Consider the following 22,313-nt stretch of genomic DNA (forward strand, 5'->3'; position numbering starts at 1 on the left):
GGGTACCTCCTGCCAGTCCTTCCCCTGGGCTTCACCCTTCTCCCGCCTGGGCCGTTTCCCGGACTGCTATTGGAAGAACTGCGCACATGGAAGACCTCTCAGGATTGGCTGGGGCTACCCAAGAACACGGGAGGTCCCTCTTCCTGGCGTGGAAAAGAGACGGCGGCGATTGGCGGACCCTGCTTGGGGGAGAGCATGGATTGGCTAGGTCGTGAGCAGGGGGAGGGGCTGATATCCCAGAAGCGGCGGCGGCGGCTGCGGAGCCGGTGTGAGGCGACTAACCCGGCTGCGGACCCCGGCAGGAAGCGGCGAGATGGAGGTGACGGGCTTGTCGGCGCCCACAGTGACCGTTTTCATCAGCAGCTCTCTCAACAGCTTCCGCTCTGAGAAGCGGTACAGTCGCAGCCTCACCATAGCTGAGTTCAAGGTGTGGCCGTGGGGGCGGGGCCCGGGGGCGGGGCAAGGAAGAAATGGAGGGGCTTTCCGAACGCGGGGAGGGGCCAGAGATAAACAGAGGTTGGACAGATTGGGGACGGTACCCGGCTGGGTGGGCCCAGAGGGAGTCTGAGTATTCAGAAATTGGGGACGATGCCAGGAAAATCAGAGGTTGCATAGGGCATGACCAAAGATAACCAGGTGTGTCCTAAATTGTGTCTTAGAGGAGCAAGGATGGGGTAATGGTTATTGTTACAAGGGGTGGAGCCTCGGGGCTCCTGACTGGTTCAGTTGATAGAGCCCGCGACTCTTGGTCTCGGGTTCGTGAGTTCGAGCCCCGTGTTAGGCTTAGCGTTTACTTAAAAAAAAAAAAAATTTAGGGGCGCCTGGGCGGCTCAGTCGGTTGGGCGGCCGACTTCGGCTCAGGTCATGATCTCACGGTCCGTGAGTTCAAGCCCCGCGTCGGGCTCTGTGCCGACAGCTCAGAGCCTGGAGCCTGCTTCCGATCCTGTGTCTCCCTCTCTCTCTGCCCCTCGCCCACTCTCACTTTGTCTCACTCTGTCTCTCAAAACTAAATAAATGTAAAAAAAAAAATTAAAAAAAAATTTAATTTTCAAGTACGTACCTTAAAAAGGGGGAGGGGGTGGAGCCCCAGGGCAGAGGGTGGGGTCGCTGACAGCCTTTCACCGACTGCTCCCTGCGCAGTGTAAACTAGAGCTGGTGGTGGGCAGTCCTGCTTCTTGCATGGAACTGGAGCTGTATGGAGCTGACGACAAGTTCTACAGCAAGCTGGATCAGGAGGATGCACTGCTGGGCTCATACCCCGTAGACGACGGCTGCCGCATCCACGTGAGGCCTCCCCGCCATTTATTTATTTGTTGAACAAATACTTGCTGTACGTTGCCCTGTGTGATAACCAAGATAGGCCCTACTTTCATGGAGCCCCCAGTCCTGCATGGAGAGAGACAGAGCCATCACGGGACAGTGACAGCCAGAGCCGTGTGGGCAAAGCCCAGGGGACTGGGGATGTCCAGCGAGGTGCCTGACTCCTGGAAGTATGAGAAGGGGCTTCTTGAAGGAAGGGACGCCTGAACTGAGACCTGAAGGATGAGGAAAGGTGACCTAGGGTAAGGGGTGGAAGGGGTATGCCAGGTGGGGGGAACAGTGTACAGAGGTATAGAGTGTGAGGTGGGTCAGGGTGAGTGATGAGACTGGACATGTTGGGAGAAGTTGAGGACCTCTGCATTCATCAACTCACATCATCCTCTCTCCTCCCCTTATTCCTCAGACATCTCAGCATCCCGGGTGGGTTCCACCTCTGGGCCTTTGCAAGTGGTTCTTTTTTATATGGCTTCACATGGCTCACTCCTCCCTTCCAGTCTTTACTTAAATGTCACCCTCCAAGTGTGAGGCCTTCATTGACCTCAGTATAAAATTTAAATCTCTTCTCTTTTCCATTTTATTTGATTTTTGTCTTTAGCTCCTAGCACCCTGTGACATATTGTGCATTTCCTCCAGTACCTGGAATAATGCCTAGTACTGAGAAGATGCCCAGTGAATCATTGTTGAGTACTGAGCTGAGTCCATAAAATAAGACTTGGAAGATGGTGTAATTAACCCCATTTTGCAGAAGACAAAACAGCTTCAGGATGGAATTTACTTTCCTAAGGATGAACTGTAGTTAGAATTTTCACCTCCGTCTGCATGACTCTGCAAGTCAGTGTGCTCAGAGAACTGGTCCATAACTCTGTGTTATGCCAGGGGTATAGCTGTGAGCCAAGTCTGAAGAGGCCTCTGTTTTAGTTCTGTACAGTGTGTGAGGTAGATGTTAGCTAAATATTCATAGGAACAAATATGAAATGTCAGAGACATGAAGGCCATATAGGAAGAGATCACAGAGCTGGGAGAGCCGGTACTGGGAGGACTTCCTGGAGAGGGTGATGCCTGAGCAGAGTCCTGAAGAATAGGAAGAATTAACTGAAAAAGGGAAAAGAGCACTCCAGCAAAAGAGCACACCATGTGCAAACACTGAGGTGGAAGGAAGCACAGTTAGGTACAGGCACTGAGGAGTGGCCTCTCCTTTGGCAGGAGGAAGTGAGAGCCGGGGAGGGCTTTGAGCCAGGAGGGTCCTGGTCTGACCCAGGTGCTCACAGGCTCCCTTTGACTGTGTGTGGGAAGACAGGAAGAGTAGGGCGACCAGGGAGGAGGCTGCTTCCATAGTCCAGGTGGTGTGGTAGGTACCGGATCATAGTGGGAACTGGTCAGGGTAGTGCTGGGCCCACAGGACTGAGACTTTGGGCTGACGCAGGCAGCCTCAGCCTCCAGATGCTAGTGGGTCAGGCATAGGATGGCATAGGGCCATCCTCAAACAGGAGGTTTTCACACATGGGTTCAGGTGTAGACAGGCCTTTAACTCCTGAGGTCATTTAAGAAAGGTTTCCCAGGGGCGCCTGGGTGGCTCAGCTGGTTGAGCGTCCGACTTCGGCTCAGGTCATGATCTCGCAGTTTGTGAGTTCGGGCCCCGCGTTGGGCTCTGTGCTGACAGCTCGGAGCCTGCAGCCTGCTTAGAATTCTGTGTCTCCCTCTCTCTCTGTGCCCCTCCCCTGCTCATACTCTGCCTCTCTCTGTCTCTCAAAAATAAGTAAATGTTTAAAAAAATTTTTTTTTAAAAAGAAAGGTTTCCCAGAAGTGGAGCCTCTAGAGAATTTGTTTTACACTGTTTTCCTCTTTATGAATATTACCTGTATTTGAAATGCCTGGCTGGCTCGGTCAGTAGAGCATATGATTCTTGATTTCAGGGTTGTAAGTTCAAGCCCCACATTGGGCATAAAGTTTACTTAGAAAAAAATTATATGTTTAACATATATGTGTTATTTAAAATAATAGTAACCTCAAACTTACAAAATCCTTAATACACAAAGTAGAAATTCATAGTGATCCTGACCAGAGATAAGGGCCATTTCTATTTTGCTATGTTAGGCCAATGGCTCAGGCCAAACTACCTTAGAGTCTTTGCTGACCCCTCTCTTTACCTCATACCCACATCCCATCCAACAGCAAATCCTGTGGACTCCACCTACAAAATCTGTCTAGAGTCTACACTTGTCTCCCCCACAACCCCTGCCCTGGCCCAGCCTCCATCCTCCCTCTCCTGGACACCACAGCAGCCTGTCCCTGGCCCCCCTCAGTCTGCTGCCCACCTGCAGCCAGAGGGAGCCTGTGATGCCCTGAATCAGGTCGGGCCCTCCTGGCCCAGGGCCTCCCCTGGGTAAAATGCCCCATGGCTTTTTCTCATTACTCAAAGCCAGATGCCCCTAGCTTTTACTTATTCTGGGTAAAAGCCAAAGTCTGTAGTGATCTGTTGTGTCTCCACTGTTCCCTGTCTGTCTCCGCTTCAGCCATGATGGCTTCCATGCTATTCCTGAAAAGGGTTAAGGATATTTCTGCACCCGAGACTTGGTGCCATATGTTCCTTCTTAGCCTTTAGGCCTTGGCTCAGACATCCCCTCCTTTCAGAAGCCTTCTCTGACCACCCTCTCATGCTCCTTAAACCTCTTTGTGGTATTTATCTACATAGGACCTTGTCGTCATCTGGTGTAATGCATGCACATGTTTGTTTATGGTTGGTGTCCCAGCAGAATGAGCACTCCTTGAGGGCAAGGGTTTATCTGTTTTTGCACTGTGTCCCTAGCACCCAGCACAGAGCCCAGCTGGGTGCTGTGGAAGAGCTTAGCAAGCAATGAGTGAATGAATATTGGGGGTGGTATAGGAAGAGATGCTTCAGAGTCTGGAGGTTGGGGCCAGCTTAGGAGGGTCCCAGAGGCCCAGAGAGGACAGATGTGCTGCCTAAAAGTCTTGTGAGGAAGACCTGAGCTCTGCCCTTCAGTTCCAGTGACTTAGAGATCATCACTGATGGTGGTGGCACCATGTGGGGATTGTCTGGGGGAAGATCCAGCCTCTAAGGAGGGGTGGGGGTGAAGAATGGGAGATGGCCAGTGTGGACACTTGTTCTCATCCCTTCTGCTAGGCTCAGGAGAGGGGAGAAGGTCTGGGTAAAGGTGAGGGTAAAGGAGTAAAGGAATATGGTTTTTCCGAGACAGACTTAAATCTAGGGAATACTCCAATGTACAGCCCCCTGCCCCCAGCATCCCAAGCCTCCCAGTCCAGACCTTATCCCCACTGACCTCCCTCCCCTCACTATAGGTCATTGACCACAGTGGTGCCCGCCTTGGGGAGTATGAGGATGTGTCCAAGGTGGAGAAATACCAGATCTCACAAGAAGCCTATGACCAGAGGCAAGGTACAGGCACATAACGATGGATGAGGGCATATGGGGGCCAGAGGGAGTGTGTGCGGGTGGGCAGAGGTTGGGGGGCAGACAGGGACATTGGGAGGAGGTCGGTGGTGTGATCAGTGCAGGCACACAGACCTGGGCGAGTAGAGGGCATGGATAAGGTTGGTGTGTGGACAGATGGGGTTTGGGGAACAGCTGTAGGGGCACAGCTGAATAGGTGCTGGGAGATGTGAGGGAATGTAGGCAGACGGCCTGAGAGGGAGGTCTGGGAGGGAGGGTTAATGTGGGGGGAGGTAGTGAGTTATCACATGGGGGCATGAGCAGAACAGATCAGAATGTGTAGACACTGGTAAGAATGGTAAGACAAGGAGAGGCTGGGCGGAGGGAATGTAATACTGAAGGGACATGGGAAGAAGGGGTGATACCATGACTGGAAGTAGGCATCTTCCTTTTAGGTTCTGGATTATGGGGAGGCCCCAGGGGTTCTGGGGAGAAGCCAGGGCTATAGTGGGAGATTTGGGGGGCTTGGGCAGTAGCCCTCCAACACTCAGAGCAGAAGAGTTTCTCTCTGAATGTTGGTTCTGTGTGGGTGGAAGGTTATCTCATCAGGCCAGGGGCCACACCAGGAAAACCATGTCTAACCCTGTCCCCCACCCCACTCTCAGACTCCATCCGCTCCTTCCTGAAGCGCAGCAAGCTAGGCCGATACAATGAAGAGGAGCGGGCACAGCAAGAGGCCGAGGCCACCCAGCGCCTGAACGAGGAGAAGACCCAGGCCAGTGCCATCTCTGTGGGCAGCCGCTGTGAAGTGCGGGCGCCTGGGCAGCCCCCTCGCCGGGGCACCGTCATGTATGTAGGTACGTGGCCCACTGAGGCCTTCTGCCCTGCCCTGGGATGGACAGTGCTGGGGACCCAGCCCTCGAGGAGATCCCAGTGCAGTGGGGGAGACTGACCCAGCAATGACGGTGACAGCCCAGAGTGTTCATGGCAGGGAAGTGGGAAGCAGAGGCAGAACAATGTGGGTTGTGATGGCGGAGGCAGAGGCCAGAGGGATTAGTTCTGAGGTGAAAGCACAGGGCACAGTGTCAGGGCTGAGATGGGGAAGGCACGGGCCAAAGTGACGAGGGCAGGGATGTGGGAAGCTTGGGGGGGCTGTGTGAGCTGAGAGGCAGTACCAGAACCTTCCTCAAGAGTGATCCAGCAGGCTTCGTAGGGGAAGGATTGTCTGAAGGAAAGGGTGAAAGGGGGAAGAGTGTTCCAGCCAGAGGGCATAGTGAGTGCAAAGGGCATGAGCAAGAATAGGCTGGGCCTGTCTGAGGCAGCATGGCTAGTGGGGAGGAAATGAGATGAGACGTAATAAGTGAGGTCTGGACATGGGTAAGGCCGGACCGTGCAGGGCCTTGAAGACAGTGGAGAGCAGTGTGGGGTTTTTTTTTTAGAACAGCTTTATTGAGATATAATTCATATACCATAAAACTTATCCCCTTAAAGTACACAATTCATTGGTTTTAAGCGTGTTCACAGAATTGTTCACCACCCCCCCTCCCGCCCAGTCCTAGGCAGATCCTGTCTCTATAGATTTGCCTATTTTGGATGTTTCATATAAATGGAATCATATAATATGTGTAATCCATGTAAATGGAATCATGTAAACCATGTAATACATGGTCTTTTGTGACTGGCTTGTTTCACTTAGCATAATGTTCTCAAAATTCATCTGTGTTGTAGCGTGTATCAATGCTTCACTTCTTTTTATAGTCAAATACTACCACATTGATTGGCTGTACCACATCTTACATACTTGTTCTTCAGTGGATGGATGTTTGGGTCCTTTCCACTTTTTGTCTATTATGAAAAATACTGCTGTGGACTTTCTTGTATAAGTTTTTGTGTGGACACATATTTTCATGTTTCTACACAAAGGAGTGGAATTGTTGGTCCCATGGTAACTCTGTTTAACCTTTTGAGGAACTACCACATTGTTTTCCACAGCAGCTACACCATGTGTATTCCCACCAGCAGTGTGTGAGGGCTCCAGTTTCTCAAATCCTCACCAACACTTATTGTTTGTCTTTTTAATTATAGCCATTTTAGTGGCTATGACATGGGACAGCATTATGGGCTTAATTTGCATTTCTTTGATGGCTAATGATATTAACCATATTTATTTTATTTTGAGAATTGTCCAGATCCTTTGCCCATTTTTTAATTGGGTTGTTTGTTTTTAGTTTTTTTTAATAATATTTATTTATTTTTGAGAGAGAGAGAGAGAGGGAGAGAGAGACAGAATGTGAGTGAGGGAGGAACAGAGAGACAGGGAGACACAGAATCCAAAGCAGGTTCCAGCCTCTGAGCTGTCAGTACAGGGCCCGACGCGGGGCTCAAATTCAAGAACCCTGAGTTCATGACCTGAGCCAAAATCAGACGCTTAACCTACTGAGCCACCCAGGCGCCCCAAGGATTGTTTAGTTTTTGTTGTTAAGTTGTGTATTAGTTTTCTGGGGATGCCATAACAAAGTAACCACACACCGGGTGGCTTAAACAACAAAAATTTATGTCTCTCATTTCTGGAGGCTGAAGTCCCAATATCAAGGCGTTGGCAGGTTTGGTTTCTTCCGAGGCCTCTCTGCTTGGCTTGCAGATGGCTGCCTTCTTGCCGTGGCTTCACATGGTCTTCCCTCTGTGTGTGGGCACATCCCTGGTGTCTCTTTGTGTGTCCAAATGTTTCCTCCTCTTACAAAGACACCAGTCAGATCAGATTCACTTAATCTTAACTAACTTAATCACCTTTTTAAAGACCCAGTCTCCAAATACAGTCACATTCTGAGGTACTGAAGGTTAGGGTGCCAACAGTGAATTTTGGCACAGTTCAGCCCATACGTTCTAAGAGTTCTTTACGTATTCTACATACAGTTCCCTTATCAAATACATGATTTGCAAATATTTTCTTGCATTCTGGGGGTCTGTTGCCTTTTTACTTTTCTTGATAGTGTCCTTTGAAGCATAACATTTTTAAATTTTTTTGAAGTCCAATTTATTTTTTCTTTTGTCGCTTATGCTTTTGGTATTGTATCTAAGAAACCAGTGCCTAATGTAAGGTCACAAAGGTTTACTCCTGTATTTTCTTCTAGAAGTTTTATAGTGTTATGTTTTACATATAGGTCTTAGGCCCATTTTGAGTTAATTGTTGTATGTAATGTGAGATAGGAGTCCAACTTCCTTTTCTTGCGTGTGGATATCTAGTTGTCCCAGAACTACTTGTTGAAAGCCTATTCTTTCCTCATTGAATAGTCTTGGCACCCTTGTCAAAAATCAATTGTGGGGCGCCAGAGTGGCTCAACCAGTTAAGTGTCTGACTTTCGATTTCGGCTCAGGTCATGATCTCATGATTTGTGAGTTTGATCCCCACATCTGGCTCTATGCTGACAGTCCAGAGCCTCCTTGGGATTCTCTAACTCCCTCTCTCTCTCTGCCCCTACCCCTCTTGTTCTCTAAGTTAAATAAATAACTTAAAAAAAAAAACTTAAAAAAATAGTTTGTTCATAAGCAGTGTGGATTTTATGCTGAGTGGGATGGGCAGCCTTTGAGGAATTTAGGGCAAGGTAGCAGTGCTGTTTACTTTAGATTTTTAGAAAGACTCCTCTGACTGGGGGTATTGAGTAAATAGGGAATCCGGGCTAGGAACAGCAAGACCAGTGAAGGGGGCTACTGTATTAGTTTGGGCAGGAGATGGAGATGGTCCGGGGTGGTAGCAAGGAGTGGTTTTTGCCAGGACAGGTTTTATACTCAGTGGGTAGGCATGAATCTGGAGTGATTCAGAGGTTTTGTTGGAATTTCCTCCCTGGGCAGGACTCACAGATTTCAAGCGTGGCTACTGGATTGGCGTCCGCTATGATGAGCCACTAGGGAAAAACGATGGCAGGTAATGAGTGGTCTGGTTCAGCCATCTGTGTGTGTGTCTGTGCCCGTGTCTGTACATGCGTATGTGTGCTTCTGTGTCTAAGTGCATATGGTGAGCCTGTCCATCTTAGCATCTGGGGTGGGAGCCGTGTTGGGGCCCCTCTGACAACTGCCTCCCTCATCATGCCCTGCAGCGTGAATGGGAAACGCTACTTCGAATGCCAGGCCAAGTACGGTGCCTTCGTCAAGCCATCGGTTGTGACAGTGGGGGACTTTCCCGAGGAAGACTACGGGTTGGATGAGATGTGACACCCAAGGAAAGGCATCCCCCTGCTCCAACTAACTCGACTTCTTATTGCCCTTCCCTGTGTGTGCCCATGGCCCTATTTCCTGAGCCCATTTTTATTTTATTCACCTTGTCATTGACTTTTGAGACTCATGCATTAAATTTGCTGGAAACCGGGAAGTGTTGGAGGACTTGATGATAATAGGAGGGATTGGAGGTGCCTGTCTAGGTGAGAGTGAAATAGGAGGTGGGTAAAGTAGAGGTTGGGCAGGATGAAGCTTTATCCCTTAACTAGTAGCTGGGGGCCCATGAGACTATTTTTCGTCCTAATAAGTTACTATAATGTTTTGTTGCTATAACAAAGGGGCCCAAAATATAATAGTAGCTTAAACAAGGTAGTTTTTTTTTTTTTTTTTTTTTTTTTTAAATAGTCTCCACACCCATTGAGGTACTTTAACTCATGACCCTGAGATTAAGACCTGAGCTGAGATCAAGAGTTGGACACTTAACCAACTGAGCCACCCAGGTACTTCTTATTCAAGGTAGTTTATTTCTCCTGTAAAGTCTCATGTAATCACCAGCACTGGTATGGTGATCCTTCTGTGTCAGAGGCCAGTCTCCATCTATATATCTTGTTGCTGTCCCATCTCCTTCTCATGATTCCCACATCATCTGCTACAGGCACCAGGGAGGGGGGAAGGGGAAGGATACCTCTTGCCTTTAAGGACTGCGTGCGACTCAGGGTGCCTGGGTGGCTCATTCAGTTAAGCACCCAATTTTTCATTTCAGCTCAGGTCATGATTTTGTCATTGGTGGGATCGAGCCCCACATTAGGCTTTGTGCTGGTAGTGTAGAGCCTGTTTGGGATTCTCTCTCCCTTTCTCTCTGCCGCTCTGCCTGCTTGTGCACATGCACTTGCTCACTCTCTAAATACACATTAAAAAAAAAAAAAAGAAAAGGAATATGTGCAACTCAAAACTTGTTTCTATTTCCAGGGCGCTTGGGTGGTTCAATTGGTTAAGCATCTGACTCTGATTTCAGCTCAGGTCGTGATCTCACAGTTGTGAGATTGAGCCCCACATCAGGTTCCACACTGAGTGTGGAGTCTGCTTGAGAGTCTCTCTCAAAATAAATAAATAAATAAATCCAAAAAACTAAAAACAAAACAAATAACTTGTTTCTATTTCATTGGCCAGAATTTTGTCTCATGGCCACTTGTAGTTGCAAAGGTGACTGGGAAATGTAGTTTTTATTCTGGGCAGCATGTTCCTAGCCAAGTATCAGAAGTTCCTATATTACAGAAGATGGGGAGAAGGGATATTGGGGTCAATAAGTAGTTCTACCACAGTTTCTGTGGGTGGGAGATCCTAATTGTTCACTTAATAATACTTTTATTGTACATGCAGAAGCCCCTTGTTAGCTCCTTGAAGTAATTCCTGGTGGGGTGCCTATTTGGGGGATTCTACTTAATTGTTGCAATTACTTAATTACAACTTCTAGAGAAAGAGTTGGCAGCAGCAGGCACAACCACAGTGAGAAGAATGAGGTTGAACTGTTTAAGAGTTGAGGGGATCCTCAGGGGAAACTGCTGACATCCACAAACAGCTTGTTATATACATACTTTGATGCCCACCATAATGGACACAGACACTTACATACACAGAACACACACACCTGGACTCACAAACACTGGAGACATACTCAAAACACAGAGACTCACACTCAAACATGAGAGGTTATAGTGCACACAGATTCTCTCACACACGGGGAAGCCACACAGGAAACATTGAGACTCACATCAGACAACCACCAGTTATAGATCTGCACCTATACATACACACACATCACTGAAGTTGTCAACGTACAAAAAAAAGAACCAAAAAAACATTACTTTAGAAAAAGATCCCAAGGCTTAGGCCCCTATGGTGTCAGGGAATTGTCAGAGTGAGGAGCCTTAGAGGGGGTGTCCCCCAACTTCCCAACCAGTACCTACCAGCTTGAGTTCAGCCAGAGTCCATGAACCTTGGTTTCATAAGTCCTCAGTTCATTGCAAATGAAAGACAGTAAATATCCAATATTCTACATTTTTTGAGCCTCCACTGTATGTCAGGCCTGATAGGGAGAACATATTCATTAATTGGACAAAGTCCTTGCTTGGGAGTTAAAGACAGACAAATAGATAATTACAAAGCATTGTCTCTTTTTTTAAACTGTGATACTTAATAATGAATAAGGTTGAAAAAAATAATAATGAATAAGGTTGCTGGCAGTGGGGGAAGGAGAACAAAATCACTAAATCCCCCAGGTGGTCCTGGTATGAGAGAAAGAATGGGGTAGGGACATTTGAATAGAAATCACCTGAACAAAAAGGGATCGGGCTTTGTAGGCCTGATATAACCCCTTTGGTGATTCATGCCCATCAGGAACCTGATCACTGTAGGCTCAAACAAACTTAGGCTGAATGCAACCTTTGTCCTGGAGCTGAGCTACATCAGTAACTGAACATGCTTAATGGCCTGCGGGAGTTGATTCATGTACCAGTTACAAATTTGGATTATTCAGTAGGTTAAGAGAGGTGGTATAACCTTACTGAGGAAGAGCACAGGCTCTGAAGCCAGGAAGCCTGGATTCAAACCCCAGCTCTTTCACACAGCCACTGGGTGACTGAACAAGTATTCCTCTGTGGGTTTGAGCTTCATTCCTATAAAGTGGGTCTGAATACATTACTTCCCCGAAACGATTGTTGTGAGCATTAAATGAGCTAATATATATTAAGCGCTTAAATCAACTCCAGCCATATAGGTAAATGCTTAGTATTAGCTGTAGATATTATAATAACTACATGCATCCAACATTAGTAATGCTGACTTTATTTAATCCTCAAAGCGGGCCCTGCCACTAATTTCTTCACCTTAATTTCTTACCTCACCCCATCTTTCCACGTCTGGCGTCATCCTCTCTGGAAGGGATTCCCAGAGGTTCCCAGACCCACACTAGCTTCCCAAGTCCCTGCAACCTCAGGCGTCCCTAGCTTCGGCACCATCCCAGACACGGGCAATAACCACTCAGCCGCCACGTGGGGGCAGCAGTGCACCGCTCAGCGAACTGCGCGCAGCGTCATGTAAAGCGCCGAGTCTATCAGGCACTGGGCGGGGGCTCCAGCCTGGCACGCGAACTTCATTTCCCAGAAAACCATGCGACAACCTTAGCCTCATTTTGCTCCTGTCTGGAAGCGCAAGTCTTGCTCCCTCCCAGCTGCGCGGGGAATTGAGGGGCGAAGGGATTTGGGTTTTTCCGTGGAGGACGATGTTGCGCAGGCGTGGAGGGCTGCAGAGCCCGTCTGAATTTAATCGGAGAATGGGAACCGATGTCCCGGTGGGGGCGCCAGAGCTGACTTTCTGGCTTCTTGGAAGAACCGAGAACAGGTCACTTTGTGGCTGGGAGTTGGCTGGGCCATCTTCCTTCCTTCCTGCTTCCCTGCATCTCGACCGGTTGGTCATTCACTCTCCAGGCTTGTGGTCGGCAATCAAGCCAGGTGAAGGCGCTCATATCTTAAATGAAACAATATCCCCTTTACCTTCTTTTCTCTCTCCCAAACAGTTAAATCTTTTTCCCCAACATATTAAGGGATTTTAAATTAGAATAGTTAAGGATTTCTCAAGTACCCATCACCCAGCTGTATGTTTGTCAAACATATGGCCAATTGTGTTTTATTTACTCGGCTTTCTCTTCTCCTCTCCCATTATTTTAAAGCAAATCTCACGCAATATATTATCTCATTTGGAAGTGTTTCTGTATGTATCTCTCTAAAAGATAGTTTCAATTACACCAAAATTATCTAATATAATTAATATTGTGTAATATAAATAATTATTTAATATCTAATATAGGTCAGTATTCAGAAGTCCCTGGTTGTTTCATAAATCTTTTTTTTTTTTAATGTTTATTTATTTGAGAGAGAGAGAGAGAGAGAGAGAGAGAGAGAGAGAGAGAGAGACAGGGCATGAGTGGGGGAGGGGCAGAGAGGGAGCCACAGAATCCAAAGCAGGCTCCAGGCTCTGAGCTGTCAGTACAGAGACCATCCCGGGGCTAGAACCCATGAAAGGTAAGATTGTGACCTGAGCCAAAGTCCCATGCTTAACCGGCTGAGCCACCTGGTTGCCCCATTCATAAATGTCTTTTTACTGTTGGTTTGTTCAAATCAGAATCCAGACAAGGTTCACACACAGCATTTGATTGACACCTAAGTCTCTTATTCTATAACATTTCCTCCTCCCTCTCAATCTTCTTGTGGGATTTCTTACAGTCTGATTTGGCTGGTTGTACCTCTTGGTATCCTTCAATATGTTCTTCTATTCCGGTGTGTTCTATAAACTGCTTGGTTTGAAAACTGGGTTAGATGCAGGTTCAATTTTCCAGGTAAATAGACTTTCTGGATGGTGTTTGAGTTCTTCCATCAGGAGGTACCTACGTGCTTCTTGAGTTTGCAACTCCTGTTGTGTTGGTCCTAAAATATGTTTACAGGGGTGTCTGGGTGGCTCAGTCGGTTAAGCGTCCTACTCTTTTTTTTTTTTTTCTTAATTTTTTTTTTCAACGTTTATTTATTTTTGGGACAGAGAGAGACAGAGCATGAACGGGGGAGGGGCAGAGAGAGAGGGAGACACAGAATCAGAAACAGGCTCCAGGCTCTGAGCCATCAGCCCAGAGCCCGACGCGGGGCTCGAACTCCCGGACCGCGAGATCGTGACCTGGCTGAAGTCGGACGCTTAACCGACTGCGCCACCCAGGCGCCCCTAAGCGTCCTACTCTTGATTGCAGCTCAGGTCACAACCTCATGGTTTGTGAGTTTTAGCCCGGCCTCTGGCTCTGCGCTGACATCACAGAGCCTTCTTGGGATTCGCTCTCTCCCTCTCTGTCTGCCTGTCCCCTGTTCACACTCTCTCTCTCTCTCAAAATAACTAAAGTTTTTTTAAAAAGTTTTTAAAAATCTTAAAGTAAAATATGTTCATAAGTTGTTTGACACTTCTCTTTTTTTAAATTTTTTTTAACTTTTATTTTTTTGTGAGAGATAGAGAGCAGGAGTGGGGGAGGGGCAAAGAGAGAGAGAGACACAGAATCCGAAGCAGGCTCCAGGCTCTGAGCTGGCAGTACAGGGCCCCACACGGGTCTCAAACTCACAAACAGATCATGACCTGAGCTGAAGTCGGATGCTCAAACGACTGAGCCACCCAGGCGCACCTTGACACTCTCTTTTTAAGAGCCCTCCCCTTGAGTGTGGATTGGACTTAGTGCCCCACTTCTAAGGAAGAGAGCATGGCAGAAGTAATGGTGTATGACTTTCATGTTTTTTTGTTTTTTGTTTCTTGTTTTTTGAGAGCTAGAGAACAAGCAGGGGAGGGGCAAAGAGAGAGGGAGACAGAGAATCCCAAACAGGTCCCACGGCTGTCAGCGCAGAGCCTGACACCGGGCTTAAACCCAGCAACCAGGAGATCACAACCTGAGCCAAAATCAAGAGTCAGACGCCTAACCTCCCGAGCCACCCAGGCATCCCAGTGCATGACTTCTAAGACCAGGTCATAAAAGCCATTGTATCGGGATCACTTGCTTGGGGAGAAGCCAGCTGCCCATAATTGTGATGACACTCATGCAGCCCTATAGGGAAGTCCATGTGGCAAGGAACTGAGGTCTGTGAAGGGTCTGCGAGGAATTGAGGCCCCCTCTTGGAAGCTGATCCTCCACACTAGTCAAGCCAAGAGGTAACTGCAGTCCTGACCAACAACCCAACTGCATCCCATGAGAGATCCCGAGCCAGAATCACCCAGTTATGCCACTCCTGAATTCGTGACCCAAAGAAAATGAGATAATACATTGTTTTAAGCTGTTAAATTTTCAGGGTGCCTGGATGACTCAGTTGGAAGAGCCTGCAGCTCTGGATCTCAGGGTTGTGAGTTCAAGCCCCATATTGGGTGAAGAGATTACATATATACATAAGCTTTAAGCCTTTAAATTTTGGTTTTAATTTGTTAGCAGCAATAGGTACTTAATGCACCTGTGTTCTAATTACCTATTGTTGGATTAAGTATTACCTAAACCTCAGCAACTTAAAACAGACATTATGTTTTTCCTACATTTTTGCAGATGACGAATTTAGGAAGGGGGTGCCTTGGTGGCTCAGGAGGTTAAGCATCTTGCTATCGATTTCAGCTCAGGTCATGATCTCGTGACTGGTAGGATTGACCCCCACATCAGGCCCTGCACTGATAATGCAGAGCCTGCTTGGGATTCTCTCTCTCTCACTCTCTCTCTCTCTCTCTCTCTCTGCCCTTCCCCCATGCACACACGTGCATGCGTGCCTGCATGCTCTCTCTCTCAAAATAAATAACATCTAAAAATAAAGAATTTATGAGGCACCTGGGTGGCTCAGTCGGTTAGGCATCCAACTTCGGCTTAGGTCATGATCTCACAGTTTGTGGGTTCAAGCCCCGCTTCAGGCTCTGTGCTGACAGCTCGTAGCCTGGAGCCTGTTTCAGATTCTGTGTCTCCCTCTCTCTCTGCCCCTCCCCCACTTGTGCTCTGTCTCTCTCACTCTCAAAAATAAATAAACATTAAAAATTAAAAAAAAAAAAAAAGAATTTAGGAGGGGCTTGACTTAAGATCTCTCATGTGTTTGAGTCAGAAGTTGGCTGGGATTGGAGTCATCTCAAGGCTTGACTAGGCTGGATGTCCAAAGTGACTCAGCAACTTGGCCGACAGTGACACTGGCTGTTGGCAGGGAGCTCAGCAGGAACTAAAAACAGAGCACCTCTATACCAAAACACCTCTCTACATGGCCTTCCAGCACTGCAGTCTCAGGGTAGCTGGATTTTTACATGGTAGCTGGATTTTTACATGGTAGCTGGCTTTCTTCAGAGTGTTCTAGGAGAACCAGGCAAAGCTGCATGGTCTTTTCTGACCTTAGAAGTCACACAGTATCACTCTGCTGCTATCTCTTGATCTAAGTGAACACAAACCCACCCAGATTCAAGAGGAAGACACATAGTTTCCAATTCTTGATGCAAGGAATGTGAAGGCTTTGGTGGTCAAGTTTTTAAAACAGTTTCACCTTGCTGTACAGAACTTTTTTTTTTTTTTTTTTTTGGTAATGTCTATACCCAACATGGGGCTGGAACTCACAACCCTGAGATCAAGAGTCACATCCTCTTCTGACTGAGTCAGCCAGGTTCCCCTATAGAAAACATTCTTTAAGGCACTAACTTGGGTCCTTTTCTCTCCTCATTCTACACATTCTTCTCTGATCTATTCTTGTGACTTTGATCGCCATCTACATGCAATTCCCAGGTCTATCTCCAGCCTAGATACTTTCCTGATGTATATAGTAGTTACCAACAGGACAGCTCCCTGCTCCTGCATTAGATGTTGCTTAGATACCTTAAAAACCAGGCTGTGCCAGTGTAAGTTCCTGAGCCACAGAATCATGAAAAATAACAAAAAAATTATTGTTGCTTTTTTTAAATGTCTATTTATTTTTGAGAAAGAGAGAGAGCATGAGCAGGGGAAAGGGAGAGAGAGAGACACAGAATCTGAAGTAGGCTACAGGCTCTGAGCTGTCAGCACAGAGCCCGATGTGGGGCTTGAACTCACGAACTATGAGGTCATGACCTGAGCTGAATTCAGATGCTCGACTAACTGAACCATCCAGGTGCCCCTAAAATTATTGTTGCTTTAAGCTACTAATTTTGGGTAATTTGTTATGCAGCAAAGGCTAACTGATACACGATTAAGGAAATGTTTCCTGTCTACCTGTGGGTTTTGCAAAAGGGACTATATGTTTTTCACAACATAAACAATCACAATGCCAGCACAGGGCCTGGCATATTGTATTCATTCACCCATCCATCTACTCATTCAATCATGTATTCATTTATTCACTCATTCAACACATATTTATTGAGATCCTGCCATGTTGCAGGAACCTTACTATGTACTGTTGCTACGGCAGTACCAAAACAGACAAAGTCCCTGTCCTCGTGGAGTTCACATAATTTAAAGCATTTATTTGGGGAAAAATAGCAGTTTGGAATCCCATTTTACATGCTATGACAAAATAGATTCCAATTGGATTCGAGCAATATGTGTGCGGGGTAATTGCATGAAAATGTAAAGGTTTTTAACAGCAAATACTGAATGACCTTTGTATGGAGAAAGATGTTCTGAACTTCAACGTAGTGGGGGAACAGACCATCAAGGAAAAGACTGATGAATTTGGCTATACAAAGAGCTGAATATTTTATATGTCCAAAAAAGACATAGTCAAAATTAAAGTAAATATGCATTAGAGAAGTATATTTGCAACAAAAGTGATAGGCAATTGATTAACACCCTTAATGAATGGAAATATTAACAAAGTGATGTGAAATTAACATGAAAAGCCAATAAATGAAAATGGGCATAGAATATGAAAAGACAATTTGTAAAAGAAATATCAATGGCCAGGGGCGCCTGGGTGGCGCAGTCGGTTGGGCGTCCGACTTCAGCCAGGTCATGATCTTGCGGTGCGTGAGTTCGAGCCCCGCATCAGGCTCTGGGCTGATGGCTCGGAGCCTGGAGCCTGTTTCCGATTCTGTGTCTCCCTCTCTCTCTGCCCCTCCCCCATTCATGCTCTGTCTCTCTCTGTCCCAAAAATAAATAAACGTTGAAAAAAAATAAAAATAAAAAAAATTAAAAAAAAAAAGAAATATCAATGGCCAAAAAAATCATGAAAGCCATGTTCACCCAAAAATGTTACTTAAAAATACTGGGACACCTCTTTTTTTTAAAAGATTTTATTTTTTTAAGTAATCTCTATACCCAATGTGGGGCTCAAAATTAAAACCCCAAGATCGGGGCGCCTGGGTGGCTCAGTCGGTTAAGCGGCCGACTTTGGCTCAGGTCATGATCTCACAGTCCATGAGTTCGAGCCCCGCGTCGGGCTCTGTGCTGACAGCTCGGAGCCTGGAGCCTGTTTCAGATTCTGTGCCTCCTTCTCTCTCTGACCCTCCCCTGTTCATGCTCTGTCTCTGTCTCAAAAATAAATAAACATTAAAAAAAATTAAAAAAAAAAAAACCCAAGATCAAGAGTCACATGCTCCACTGACTGAGCTAGCCAGGTACCCTGAAGGACACCTTCTTTTGTCTGACAAATCAGCAAAGATGCTTAAACTATGGTTCCGCAAGGCTGAAGACAATTCAAGGCAATAAGAAATTCCATCCACCAAGGTTGGGATGTGAGTGGCAACAACCTTTCTGGAGAATGACAGAGATGAATCCAAAGCCTGAAAATACGGACATCTATTGATCCATCACTGACATTCCTAGGAATTTAGCCCCTGAAAATAATGAGGGAAGGGGGTAAATATTTTACTGAAAGGATTTTCATGGCACTATATATATATATATATATATATATATATATATATATATATAATTATAAAAAAGAAAGAGGGGCACATGGATGGCTTAGTCAGTTGAGCATCTGACTTTGGTTTGGGTCATGATCTCACAGTTTGGTTCATGAGTTCAAGCCTCACATTAGGCTCTCTGCTGCCAGCACAGAGCCTGCTCTGGATCCTCTGTCTCCCTCTCTCTCTGCCCCTCCCCAGCTCACACGTTTTTGTTTTTTGTTTTCTCTCTCTCTCTCAAAAATAAGTAAATATGAAAGAAGAAAGGAAGGAAAGAAAGAAAAAGAAAGAAAGAAAGAAAGAAAGAAAGAAAGAAAGAAAGAAAGAAGAAAGAAATTCTGTTCAAGCAGAATTTAACAACGTTATAGGAAGTGTTACAAATGCTCAAATATTAAAGCGTTCCTTGGTAAAAGAAATGTGGATTTTGCTGGCTTAAACAAAGATGAGCTGCTTTATTATAAGAATTTTCATTAATATGATAGATTCCATGATAATATACAAGAGGGAATATTCTAGGCATTATTTTCTGAATTTATTTGGTCACGGAGCCTGTAACAGTTAGCTACTGCTGTGTAACAAACCACACCCAAATTTCATGGCTCAAAACAATAACCATTTATTATTCTCACAAGTCTATGCTGAGTGGTTCTGCTGATCTGGGTCTGGCATAGTTGATCTTGGCTGAGCCTTCTTGTCGACCTGTTTTCATGGAGGAGCTAGAGTCCAGACAGTGAAAGAGAGGGAAAACAGGCTTCTTGAGGCCTAGGCTGGGAAGTATTACACTGTTCTTTCACCTCACTCTGTTGGTCAATGACAAGGCCAGTGTAGCTTCAAGGCGTTGGGAAATAGACTTCAGCCCTTGACATGAGAAGCTACAGAGTCAATTTGTACAAGGTAAGGGGGGAGGGGGGGCGGTGAGGAATGGAAAATAAGGCAGTTTTTGCAGTCAGTCTACCACAGAGCCCTTTCTTCATGCACTACATTAATTAAATTCAATAAAGCTAGCTGCTGTTAACTGAAGAACCTCCAAAACTCAGTGGCTTAATAAATTAATTTTTTAAATTCACACCATAGTCCAATGCAAGTCAGTGGGGTCACTCTGCTCCATAGAGTCTTTTAGAGACCCAGCCTCTTTCCATCTTTTGTCTTGGCCCCCCTCTAGGTTCTCAGAGTCCTTCCTGTTGAGCCAGTGGGTATTTTTGTTTGTTGTTGTTTTTTTTTAATGTTTGTTTCTTTTTGAGAGAAAGAGACAGAATGCCAGTGGCTTAGGAGCAGAGAGAGGGAGACACAGAAGCAGAAGCCGGCTCCAAGCTCCGAGCTGTCAGCACAGAGCCTGAAGCAGGGCTCGAACTCATGAGCTGCGAGATCATGACCTGAGCAGAAGTTGGATGCTCAACCGACTGAGCCACCCAGGCGCCCCTGTTTGTTTGGTTTTTAAGTAGGCTCCACACCCAACATAGGGCTTGAATTCATGACCCTGAGATCAAGGGGCACCTGGGTGGCTCAGTCTGTTGGGTGTCTGACTTCGGCTCAGGTCACAATCTCACAGCTTGTGAGTTTGAGCCCTACATCAGGCTCTGTGCCGACAGCTCAGAGCCTGCATCCTGCTTGGGATTCTTTGGCTTCCTTTCTCTCTGCCCCTCCCCCACTCACGTTTTGTCTCTCTCCTTCAAAAATAGATAAACATTAAAAAAAATTAAAAAGAAAAAAAGAAGAGTCACATGGTCTAGGTCTCAGCCAGCCAGGAAGCACCCCCCACCCCCAATGTGGGAGGGTTTTTTTTTTTTTTTTTTTTCAACGTTTATTTATTTTTGGGCAGAGAGAGACAGAGCATGAACAGGGGAGGGGCAGAGAGAGAGGGAGACACAGAATCGGAAACAGGCTCCAGGCTCTGAGCCATCAGCCCAGAGCCTGACGCGGGGCTCGAACTCCCGGACCGCGAGATCGTGACCTGGCTGAAGTCGGACGCTTAACCGACTGCGCCACCCAGGCGCCCCAATGTGGGAGGTTTTTAAGGTCAGACCTGGAGATTGAACACCACACATGCCATTGGCTAGAAGTCAGTTACAGGTCCATATAAAATTGCAAGGGACAATAGGAAATATAGTTCAGCTGTGTGTGAAAAAACAAAGGGAAGCAGTTTTGGTGAGCAATTAGCTAACCTCTGCCACACGTTTTGGGACATGCTATATCTGAAAATAGAGATGGGTTATGTTTGTTTCCTTGTTCATTGCCTGTCTCCCTCTACTAGGATATGACCATTACATCCCCATCACTTATCCAGGGGTATGGGCATGGATATAGTAAGCACTCAATGAATATATGTAGAATAAATGAATGAAAAAAATTCTAGTAATTTTCAGATGACGCAATATTTTGGACACACTAAAAATGATATTTTTAGGAACATGGGAATTGCTCAGGGTATGTATAATGGGCACTGTGGATTAGATAGAATTTAATATAAACCCTCTAACAGAACTCAATAGGGCAGCAGAGGCTTAAATAAAATTAAGTGTTCTTTCTTTCCCATGGTAGCCTGATGTAAGCAGTCCTGGGCTGATAACAAAGCTTAGTATCAGGTACCCAGACAGCTTCAATCGATGGCCCTGCCATCCCTAGGGGAGTGCCCTGGCCTGCATGGTCCAAGATGGCTCCCACCACATCCACATTCCAGGCAGTGAGAAAGAGAAAGAGGAAATGAAAACTCACTCTGATGCTTCTTCAGAGCACAACCAAGAAATGAAATCCTAGTTTTAGTGTTTAATTTATTCTGCCTTATGGAGTATGACAGTCATCTCCTTGGTTACTTTTCAGGGCAAAAGCTGTTAGAGCTGATGTCTAACAATGAGGTCGGGTCACGGGTGAGCAATCGAAGGGAATATAGCTGCAAGCTCCAGGTTAATGCAAGTTGTTTGCAAGTTGATGAGCAGGATGCAAATTGCATATGCAAATTTTATACATTATTAGAAATATATAAAAATAATTCCAGGACAAAAAATCAAATGAGAAATATAACTACATAGAAGTTGTCTTTGAGGGGCATCTGGGTGGCTCAGTCGTTAAGCATCTGACTTCAGCTCAGGTCATGATCTCACAGTTCTTGAGCTTGAGTCCTACATCGGGTTGAGCTTCAGCCCCCCTTTGGGTGAGCCTGCTTCTCTCTCTCTCTCTCTCTCTCTCTCTCTCTCTCTCTCTTCTGCCCCTCGCTCACTTGCAGCCTCCCCTCTCTTAAATAAACAGATAAATAAATAAATGAATAAAACAAAAAAATGTTGTCTTTGAAAAGTGGGTGAATTTTTCCTTTTAATTTTTCTCTCGCTGTATTTTATACATTTTCTACAATGGGCAGGCATTACCAGGTATTTTAAATATTTTTAATTATGAAATATAGCACACCTACAGACAGAAAAAATAAGGATGCACAGTGTACAGGATCATTTTAACGTGAACACCCAAGTATCAGAGTGATCAGGCTGGATAGGGGTGGAATGCCGCAGAAAGTACCTGCTTTAGCTGGAGCAGGAGGCAGGAGGGAATTACCAAGGAAAGCTTTAGGGAGGGGAGCCATCTGAACCATGAGGAAGCCTCAAAGATGAGGAAGGTTTGTTGTGCAACCATGAAAGCACCTACTCTATTGACTGGTTTTCATTCTAATGAGGAAGTCTGAATTATATAAATAATCCCCCAAAGGATGATGATGATGATGATGAATAGCTAAGAATTATTGACCATGTGTCCCATGCCTAGCTTTGAGCTGGGTGATGCTGGGGACATAGTGGTCCCTAAGATAGCCCTGCCCTCCATCATAAGGCCTTCAATCCAGTCCAGGAAACAAACATTATTGATCACTACTGATTTTAATTTGTTACGATGTCTTGGGGAAGAAGTTTGGGGAACCTTAGGAGCATGTAACAGGCAACCTGCTCCAGTCTGCGATAGGGGAGGTCAAGAAAGACTT

At 46.0% G+C, this 22,313-nt stretch overlaps 1 protein-coding gene across 1 annotated transcript; it reads left to right on the plus strand.

Annotated features, from left to right (window-relative positions):
- The first annotated feature begins 226 nt into the window (after window positions 1-226).
- TBCB (tubulin folding cofactor B) lies at window positions 227-9,095 on the plus strand. Its single transcript, XM_030298831.1, has 6 exons — window positions 227-427; window positions 1,141-1,284; window positions 4,639-4,735; window positions 5,395-5,586; window positions 8,579-8,651; window positions 8,824-9,095. The coding sequence occupies exons 1-6, from the start codon at window positions 314-316 to the stop codon at window positions 8,936-8,938; spliced, it is 735 nt and encodes a 244-aa protein (XP_030154691.1). The 5' UTR covers window positions 227-313; the 3' UTR covers window positions 8,939-9,095.
- Window positions 9,096-22,313: the final 13,218 nt, after the last annotated feature.

Source organism: Lynx canadensis, chromosome E2 (genome assembly GCF_007474595.2).
Source record: "Lynx canadensis isolate LIC74 chromosome E2, mLynCan4.pri.v2, whole genome shotgun sequence".
NCBI classification, from domain to species: domain Eukaryota; kingdom Metazoa; phylum Chordata; class Mammalia; order Carnivora; family Felidae; genus Lynx; species Lynx canadensis.

Coding starts and splice junctions, on each gene's coding strand:
- TBCB (XM_030298831.1), top strand. CDS start 314: ATGGAGGTGACGGGCTTGTCGGCGCCCACAGTGACCGTTTTCATCAGC. Junction 5,587..8,578: donor GGGCACCGTCATGTATGTAG/GTACGTGGCCCA, acceptor CTCCCTGGGCAG/GACTCACAGATTTCAAGCGT. Junction 8,652..8,823: donor CTAGGGAAAAACGATGGCAG/GTAATGAGTGGT, acceptor CATGCCCTGCAG/CGTGAATGGGAAACGCTACT.